Source organism: Gavialis gangeticus, unplaced genomic scaffold (genome assembly GCF_001723915.1).
Source record: "Gavialis gangeticus isolate Ggan-Ray unplaced genomic scaffold, GavGan_comp1, whole genome shotgun sequence".
Taxonomy (NCBI): Eukaryota; Metazoa; Chordata; order Crocodylia; family Gavialidae; genus Gavialis; species Gavialis gangeticus.
In genome coordinates, this window is record NW_017729020.1 from 1,011 (window position 1) to 11,163 (window position 10,153).

Here is a 10,153-nt window from a genome sequence, read left to right on the forward strand (position 1 = left end):
CTTTTAACATTGGCAGTTCTGTCACGTGGGTGGCCAGAGGAGTTGGGGAGGAAGAGGAAATGCACCCTATACTATACACGGCCAGTGCTATAACAGTTTCCATCTCCCACAAGTGCAGAGAAGGGCATGTTACATAACAAGGTACACCTGAGTAATAAGGGGACAAGCCATTCCCATGGACACATACTTGAGCAAACTACACGGTCATTGTTTCGGGAGTCTGGGCCACTTACTATTTAAGGCCGCTTGCCCTAAATCAACCTGGGCAGGAAACCAACTGAGACCGTCCTGCAAAGTTTCTAACTTCTGCATGATGATTAATCCAAAGTGACCTGTTGCTTAACACAGCTGTGCTGCACAGATGACCCTGTTAAAGTGTAGCTACTAGGAATGTTTTGTGCTTTGAACATCTCTCTTCTTGCAGAGGGATCTATCTGGACACAAGAATATTGTCGGATACATCGATTCGAGTATAAATTCAGTGAGCAGTGGTGATGTATGGGAAGTTCTGATTCTCATGGACTTTTGCCGAGGTAAGTGTGAGCTCAATATATTGCTGATTTTTGGATGATTTATTCTTGCAGGAAACTTGGTTTTCCTGCAGGAAAATATTTGTTGGCTCAGCCCTTCCTTAACATCCAGTGAATAATTTCCAGCCTAGCTGCTCAAGAAACCTGCGTCAAGCTTAAATGCAAAGAGACGTTAAAGGGTACACGAGAAGAAAGCGTGGCCGCCCAAAGAACTGCTAGCACCTCCTTCCATAAGCCAAGAAACTTCTAGGTCCCTACACTCCATGGTTCTGATACTACTTGTTTTCACTGACTGCTTCCAAATGGAATAAACTGTCTTAATTTTTCTTTTCTTATTGCTGGTTTCAATCTCTGCATACCTCTGCTCGATCTGGGGGTTTCATTAGATGTTCCAAATCAATGTTCTTCAGCAAAAAAATATTCTCTTCACCTCTGTTCCCTGGTCTGCCGAGATGCTGACCAACAAAACCTTCCAGACCCAACTTAACAGTGAGGTTTTCCATCTGTTCAGAAGCTTTGATCTCTTTGTGAGGAGAATCATTTGAAGATGTGGGATTTAGAAGTTGACTCATGCACTGTGTTCAAATGGGTCTCGCAGGAGGATGAGAGCACAACATTAAGCAAAGAGGAATTGCACCTTGGGACCTGGTGACCCCACAACTCTGAGGCTGTTGGAAGCAACTGATAGGAATAAGTGTTATTGGCCTAGCCAAGGGCTTCCCATCAGTGTCAAAGGGGCTTATAATAGTTCTTCAGACAGGCATAGCATATTCTCACGTGCAGTCAACTTCCTTCCACGTTTTATTTGGTACAGGATTTTTGACTGGCTTGGTTAGGAATAATTCACTGAGGTGAAGGAAGGGTTGGGCCTATGAGGAGCTTTCCGAAAGGAAATATTGCGCTGCTTTCCTTCACGTATATTCCCAAAGCTTGTGGGGAGCATTGTAGGGAAGAGGCCAGTCAAAGCCAATTTTCCCTGTATCCCTCAGTCTATAAAAAATCATGCAGGTACCTCTGGGAGGCAGAAAGACCTCAGGCTTTCCAGCTGACATCTCTGATTTATGCCTCGGTTCCTGCGAGGATAGTGTTGGCTTGGTTTCTAAGGCATCACCTCTCTTAACTGCACAATAGGGAAGTTTAAGAGAGTTCTTCATCAAGTACAGTACCTTGATGTTGCCACACTCTGAACAACCTAATAATTGGCTGATGAGCCTGTTGAACACCAGTGCTATTTCTGTTTTTTACTTTCGGTGTTTAGACTGAGTCTGAAGCAGCTTTATGAAAGTTTAAGCTGGTTAATGGACTTGTGCCTGGTTTGTAATAGATGCTCAAAGGTTGCCCTGTATTTGAAACCTTGATCCAAATGCCACATAATGCTCTGAAGGAGATTGACTTGAAAGTACCTAACTTCATCTCCTTTGGGTGGCTAAACAGTTCTAAACATTTTAGATCAAATTTTATGAAAATATCAGATTTCCTGCTGTTGCTGCCTTCCTCCATGGCAGAGATAGCAAATGATGTTATTCATTCTGCCTTCATCAGCAGAGACTGTGCTTCAGTGTAAGCACACAGATAGCCATGGCATTTAGCTTGGTTGTATAGTATACTTAAGTTAGAGAGATGCTTTAATTCCTTCTAATATTCATACCTAAATGATGCTGGTTTCTTTTTTCTATAATTTTTTTTTCTTGCTGTGTTTAATTTTCCAAAGGGACTGCTGAGTCTTTTGGCTGCTTAAGCTGAGATGCCTGAAAATGGCTTTTTTTTCTTTTTGTTTTTGTTTTCTTTCTTTTCCAGAGGGTGTGTATACAGACTAAGCTGGGACACCAACAATTGTGTGATCTTTTGCACCAAGTCTTTCTCTTAACACTCCCCTCTATACCAATATTGTGAAGCAGATGGTAGGAGCACAGCTTTGGTTTTTTTGTGGGGAGGTCTTTTATTCCTCCTCCTCAATCTAGCCTGCATGTACCAACAGGGTAGCAGGTATCGAAGACTAAAACTGTTAGTTTGATCTGGCAAGATTACTCTTATATTTCCCAAGGGAAGAAAAGAACTTGGTTTACGCAAAAATACGTTCGGACATCATCATTTTTACTTGGAGTATGTGAGGGCCTCGGAGGAAATTTCAGATCTTGGCAGGCTAAAATCTTCAAGCACTTTCCAAACCTGAATTGTCATGTCGGGTTTTATGATAGATACGCAAGATGCTCATTTTTTACCGAGTGGGAGGGAAGTGAAGCCGAGATGTCTAAGTAGGATGCCAGAAGTCACAGAGGAGAAGAGAGGCTTTGTCTAGCCTGGAACTGGAACAGTAGAGTCCTACCTCTCTAAATACTGCTAAAACAAGGTGTATTGGTGAAGGCACTAGATCCTAGCTCCACTGCTTCCAGCTGGGGAGGTCTTGTACATTGAGTGCTGCTTAGATGTGTACTGAGCTGGTATCAACATGGTTTAGGATGCTTTGGAGAACCTAACTTCGTGTGACCAGTGCATCTTGGCTGCATCAGATCAGATTTCATTTTTGCCCTGCTTATCTTCCAGGGGGCCAAGTGGTGAATCTCATGAACCAACGCTTGCAGACTGGCTTCACGGAGAGTGAGGTCCTGCAAATCTTCTGCGATACCTGTGAAGCCGTAGCCAGACTGCACCAGTGTAAAACGCCAATTATTCACAGGGATCTGAAGGTAACTCCCAGAGACTGGTTGTAGGGGGTGGAGCTGTTTGGGTAGCTTATTCTGCTGTGAGCCTTCGGGAGACAGGATTGTCTGTTCTCTGGATAGTGCCCAGCAGAGTGGAGCCTCACCATGGACACTGTTTTAAGGTTTCTGTTGTTAGTAGGCAGAAAAATGTATTCAGGAATAAATTTGCCTATTAAAGGCAAATTAAAGGAGAGAGGAGGAAAAAAATCCACTGCTTGCCAGATGTTTATTGATCTGTTTCAATAATGCAGCCCTTTGTGAATAAATATTTCCCCCCAAATCTGCCAAAATTCATCAGATGAATTATCCACAATGAATTCCAACCAGGAGCAGCAGAGATCAGCTCATGGGCTCCACACTTCGGCCTGTCCCCTGAGTACTTATGTAACATACTGTGAAAGACTGTAGACTAGAGGTGGGGATTTTTGTAAGTGCTCCACATTAGTAGCTTAAGTTGCTGCCTGCTGGGTGCATCTACATGAGACATTTACTGCAAAGCTAATTAACTCCTCAGTAATGTATTAGTGTCTACATGTTCAGTGCTATTAGGCCAGAGTAAACTAATTAACTCTGCCATAGGACAGTACTGCCCAACACAAGTGCTGTCCTATAGCAGAGTTATTTGCTTCTCTGCATTACACATGTAGACAGTGACCAGGGCTGGCTGGAGCACGAGGGTGCTTCAGCGCAGTGCTGCCTGCCAGCTAGCTCGGCGCTGTAGCATCCTTATGCCCCAGCCAGCCCCACTGCAGCACGTTGAGCCAGGTCAAAGCAGCCCTGGGCTGGCAGGTTTACCTCTGGGCTGTGCTGGTCTGGCTCAACATGCTGTGGTCCCGAGTGCACATGTAAATGCTGCACCCAGGAACAATAAACTCTGACACAAACTGCACTGGAGCTTGTATCAAAGTTTTACGTGTAGATTCAGCCATTGAAGCCCATGGTGAGAATTTTTTTTAACAGTGGTAAGAGTAGATTTGGGCCAATCATGAAGGCTGTGGAAAAATCCTATTCTGAAATAATGAACCAGAAGATAGTTTTATAGTTGGTAGGGTTGGAAGGGACTTGAGCAGATCATTATGTCTGACCCCCTGCCATGGGCAGGAATGAATGCTGGGATCAAGTGACCCCAGCTAGGTGCTTATCAAGCCTCCTTTTGAAGACCCCCAAGGTAGGAGCCAGCACCACTTCTCTTGGAAGTTGGTTCCAGATCCTAGCCGCCCTGACCGTGAAGTAGTGCCTCCTGATGTCTAGCCTGAACCTACTCGCAATCAACTTGTGGCCGTTATTCCTAGTTACTCCGGGTAGTGCTCGGGGGAACAGGGCCTCCCATTCCCCACTGGTCCCCCCGGTAAGTTTATAGACAGCCACTAGATCCCCTCTCAGCCTTCTCTTGTGGAGGCTGAACAGGTTCAGGTCCTGTAGCCCCTCCTTGTAGGGCCTGCCCTGCTGCCCCCGATCATGCGAGTGACCTCCTCTGGACCCTCTCGATGCTGTCTACATCCCTCCAGAAGTGCGGTGCCCAGAACTGGACGCAGTACTCCAGCTGCGGCCTGACCAGTGTCGCATAGAGGGGGAGGATCACCTCCCTGGACCTGCTTGAGATGCATCTGTGGATGCATGATAAGGTGTGGTTAGCCTTACTGACCTCACATTGGCCGTCCATGTTCATCCTGGTATCAGTGATGACTCCAAGATCCTTTCCTGCCTCTGTGCTGACGAGAAGGGAGTTCCCCAGCCTGTTTGTATGCTGCTGGTTCTTCCGCCCTAGATGCAGTACCTTGCATTTGTTTGTATTAAATCCCATCCTATTCTCATCCGCCCACTCCTTTAACCTCTCCAGATCTAGTTGTGTCCTGTCCCTCCATTCTAGTGTGCCCACTTCCCCCCACATCTTTGTTCAAATTCGCAGACGAAACTAAATGCTTTTCGCCCCCTCGTCCAAGTCGCAGATGAAGATGTTGAACAGTGCAGGCCCGAGGACCAAGCCCTGGGGGACCCCACTGCCCACATCCCTCCAGGTCGAAAATGACCCGTCCACCACCACTCTCCGGGTGCTGCCCTCCAGCCAGTTGGTGACCCATCTGACTTGCAGGCATCGATGCCACAGTCACCTAGTTTTTAATGAGAATGGCATAAGAGACTGTATCAAAGGCCTTCCTAAATTCCAGAAAGACTATGTCCACCGCGACACCCGTGTCCAAGGGTTTTGTGACCTGATTGTAAAAGGCCACCAGGTTGGTCTGACAGGACTTGCCTCTAATGTTGGTTGCCCATGTTGGTTGCCCCTGAGCACAGTCTCCCCTGCTGGTCCCTCACAGATGTGCTCCTGGATAATTTTCTCAAAGAGCTTCCCCAGGACCGAGGTAAGACTAATGGGCCTATAGTTACCTGGGTCCTCCTTCCTCCCTTTTTTGACAATGGGAACCACATTGGCCTTTTTCCAGTCCTCTGGCACCACACCACAGCACCATGAGTGCTTGTAAAGCTGTGCCAGGGGCCCTGCGATGACCCCTGCCAATTCCCTCAGCACCCTGGGGTGGAGATTATTTGGACCTGCTGATTTAAACATGTCCAGCTCCACCAGAAGTTCCCTAACTAGGTCCTCTCTGACCCTAGGCCCAGCTGTGCCTCTCCTGGGTCCATCCGGAATCCCGGTGGGGAATGTCCCGGTCCCTGCTCAGAAAAATGGAGGCAAAGGATTTGTTAAAGAGGTCAGCTTTTTCATCTGGTGCAACCACCAGATTGCCAAGCGTGTTCTGCAGCGGCCCCATGTTACGCGGTGCCTCCTTTTTACTCCCTATGTATTTAAAAAAGGACTTCTTTGAGCCTGGTCGCTAGTCCTACTTTTGTCTCTGCCTTAGCTTTCTTAACACCCCCCTACAGTCTCGAGCAATGGAGTTATAATCCTCCTTGGTGATAGCCCCTCCCTTCCATGGGGTGTATGCCTCCTTTTTAGCTTTCAGACTTTCTTGAACGCCCTTGGTGAGCCATGGGGGCTTTTGAGCTGTCTTGTCCCCTTTGATTCGCATTGGGGCTGTCACCCTTTGGGCTCGGAGGATCGTCTCCTTAAGGAATGACCACTCGTCTTGGACTCCCAGCTCCCCTCCCCTCTGGGACCTCAGTGCTTCTCCTACTAATCTCCTTAACTCACTGAAATTGGCTCTCCTGAAGTCCAGGGCTGCTGCCTTGCTGCAGGCCTTTGACACCCTGCGCTGGATGGTGAATCCCAGCAGGCGATGATCGCTGTTACCCAGGTGGTTGAGCACCCGCAGTCCCCTCACCAGGTCATTGCCCGTGGCCAGGACCAGGTCCAGCAAGGCATTTCCCCTGGTGGGACTGTGTACCTCCTGGGTTAGGTGGAGGTCCTGTATCTCGGCTAGGAACCTACATGAGCGGTCAGACCTGGCTGGCTGCTCCTCCCAGCAATGACTACCCTTGACTTAACTGCCTCTGCGAGCTGACCTGAAGATTCCCGGTTCAGCTCTTCCCCCTGGTTGGGGGGCCTGTAGTAGACCCCCACCATTTAAGTCCCTTTCCCCCCAACCCCCTTGTATTCTTACCCAGAGCACTTCAGTCTGTCCTTCCTCTGACCCCGTCTTGTTTGTTAAGGACGTGTATTGCTCTTGCACGTAGAGCGCCACACCCCCACCTTCCCTCCCCATTATATCCCACCTGTACAGTCTGTAGCCCCTAATGTTTACTGCCCAATCATGGGTTGAATCCCACCAGGTTTCAGTGACCCCTACTATGTCCAGTTTCCTGCTAGCTAGCAGGAGGGCAAGTTCCTCCTGCTTGTTCCCCAGACTACGAGCATTAGTGTAGAGGCATTTAAGGCCTCCTATGGGTGCTTGCACCACCCCCTTGATCCTGGGACTATCCGGACCCCTGTCGCTTCTTGTGCTCATCACCTGCCTTGGCTGGGAAGTATCCTTGTGTCCCCCCTGTGGCCCCATCCCCCGGCAAAACTAGTTTAAAGCATGCTGTATGAGATCAGCCAACCTGGAAGAAAAGACACGTAGATGGTAGGAGACTCTGTTGAGTGCTAAGAAACAAAAACACTATTACCAGTGTGCTTTTATGCAATTCATGCACAGGTCTCTGCTTGCATTTGGCTATTCCCTTCCTTTCCTGTTTCATTCCCCACAACTTGGAATTTCTAAAGTACCTGTTCTGCGCTGTGTCGGTATAGGTCGCCTACACAACGTGACTTTCATGACGGGCCCTGTGCTTCTCTTAGTCCAAACCCAGTAAACTCCATGAGCAAACAAGCTTGCAGAGGAGGCTGCATTGACAGAGACTTGGCTTGTTCCCTTTGTAGCAGTGATGTGGCAGGGGATCACAAAACACTGATCTGATCAATACAAATGATACTGGTGATCTAAAAGCCATTTCTTTTAGCCTGAGTGCTAGAAGAGCCAGAGTCTGTCTGGCACTCTTAATGCTATGGATTGCTGGTATGTATGTATGTATGTATTTATTTATTTTTAAATCTTGGCACTAGTCCTCCTGATGTCATACTTGTGATGCAGTGTGACTAGGCAGTCTGAAATTCTGGACAGCAGTGCAGTTGATATTGTTTTATTTCCCACCACACTGTCACCCTGTCCCATGCCTAGCATACTTGCACAAACATCTGTATCTGGAATTAGTTTCTAAAGTCTTGTGTTTTTTAGTTAGCAATGTGTATTTTAGAGTTCAGTATACAAGGAAGCTTTATTAGCCATGTTGATAATCCATGGTATGCCAAAATTATACAATGCTTCTGAGTATTCTGGAGGCGTTTGTGTATATGTGGTTTTTATTTGCTGTGACTTAGTGTGATTTTTTTCAAAGGAAACTTTTTGGATTCTTGGCATGCAGCACTTTAAAGGATCCTGTTGTGCAGAAGGTTTTGAGCCTCCATTCTCTGAAAAGCAGACCTGCTCACTCTGTGTCACTTGGGTGCCTTAAATTCCAGCACCTACGATCCCAGTTGAAGAGTGAGGATTTAGGCCACATTATCAGTTGCAATTTTCAGGGCCTAAAACTGCTGCTGTCATTAGAGATGTGGGCAATGGCTGCCTACTGTTCTGCCAGCTAAAGAAAATACTGATCTACCCCAGTTTTAGTATATGTCATGTTCTGATCTTACCTTTTTCTCTTTCAGCTTTAGCAGGAAGTAATAGCTGCCTCTGGGTCTAAAGTTGGAGTTGGTGGTCTCTCTTGGCTAATAAGGCCAAAGAGACTTGCAGCTTTCTCAATTGTAGTATCTAAATCAGATTTTAGAAGAGCTCATTCCCTGCAAATTCTGCCAGTTTCATGCTAAGCAGGAAAATCAGGCCTCTGTTGTTCACATGTTTGACTTAGAAGAAGGCATCTCTGTTCTGTTTGGAGTAGACCATCCGGTCTGTTGATGCAGCAAACTGCTACCTTCCCTTCAGAAGTGAATAAAAGCAGGTGGGAATGCTGGATACTTGGAGCCCTCCTAAGAAGCTTTGCAGGGTGGTTTAGTGAATAACTGCTGAGAAATTGTCAACTGAAAGGTGGGAGGGATTCCTAAGGCAGTGTTTACGGGTTGTTGTCCTGGAGTGAGGAATCACTCTGCTGTAGATCTGCCAGGTAGATTGCCTGCTTCCAGTGCATGATTATTCAAAGCAGATGGATGGCCGTGGGGAATGGGCTGTTGAGACCAAGGGTCTAACAAGCCTCTCAGCTGCTATTCTCATACCTTACTTTCTTGGTCTTTTGTGGCTTAAAATGCTGACTTGCGGTTTTTTTAGGTCCGCCTTTGAGAAGGGGGTCCCATTTCTGATATATTTTATTAGCTAATGGTTGCATGCTTTCAAAACCATTATGCAAACATCTTGTCTATAACCTCACTACCCTTTGCAATTTTAATATATTAATCCTCGATAAGTACTGTTTATTCTTGTGATGCAGGGAAATGCTACCTGCCAGACTGGGCATTGAGGCACTGAGAAGATGTGGCAAAGCATAGAATTAAACACGGGTCGTTGAGCTCACAGGCTAAAACTCTGATCATGGGACGATTCTTTTACTGTCTCTCCTATAAATCACATGGATGAATACATGCACAAGAGAGGAGTGTGATTATTGGACAGGAAGACGACAATTGCCAATTTGCAACAATACTAAAATAATCTTACTGTTTTGAGAGTACCCAGAAATAGTCTCTCACAGGTATTTCTGTGTCCAGCTGTGTGGCTCCAGCTGTTTGAAGGCTGAAAGCTTCTTGGCAGACTGCACAGTAGTTGAGCTGGACACAACAGTTGTCACTGCGGTGCTTTTAGTGCGATGGAATCTGCAGACTTTGGCATAACGCAGTGGGCCTAGGTCTGCCAGCTTCTTTGTGGTGAAGACGTGGCTTTGCTGGCCCAGGGTCTGTTTTATTCTTGTGATGCAGGGAAATGCTACCTGACAGACTGGGAGTCTGCTTGCCAATGTAGGATCTAATAACAAATCTAAGGTCTAAGCATTGCGTATTCATCTTGGTTATTTAGCTGTAAACATGGTGCCGTACCTGCCTTGATGTACCTCCGCAGAACTTGCACAAACAAAGATGTCCAGTGGTTGAACTCCTTATCTTTTGGGTGTTCAATCTGGGGCACCTTTTAAAGGAGGGACATTTTTTTTTTCTCTCAAGGTAGCACCGTCTAGACACTGGTATTGCATGTTGGACACCTGAAAAGAGATGTGGCTGTTAGAAATTCAAGTCATAGTAATTTGAACTGCTAGGCAACTGGAAAAACTAAGCTATATTCTGGAGCCTTCCACAGTCTTAATGGAGACATGGTGATTTCTAAACTAACAGAAAGTGATCCCTAAACTAAAGGGAAAACTAACAGGAACCACCATGAGGTATTTGCAGAGAAGTTAATTGATCTTGATTTTTATAGTCTTCATCATCTTCCCCCCCCCCCC

The 10,153-nt window shown here is 46.6% G+C and overlaps 1 protein-coding gene across 1 annotated transcript in view; it reads left to right on the forward strand.

Annotated features, from left to right (window-relative positions):
- Positions 1–406: 406 nt before the first annotated feature.
- AAK1 (AP2 associated kinase 1) overlaps positions 407–10,153 on the forward strand; it is a gene marked incomplete at its 5' end in the record, with an annotated part of 67,000 nt that continues 57,253 nt past the window's right edge. Inside the window, 2 exons of the mRNA XM_019514326.1 lie at positions 407–533; positions 3,075–3,217. Coding sequence (XP_019369871.1) covers positions 407–533; positions 3,075–3,217 — 270 coding nt within the window. The remainder of the gene's footprint in view (positions 534–3,074; positions 3,218–10,153) is intronic.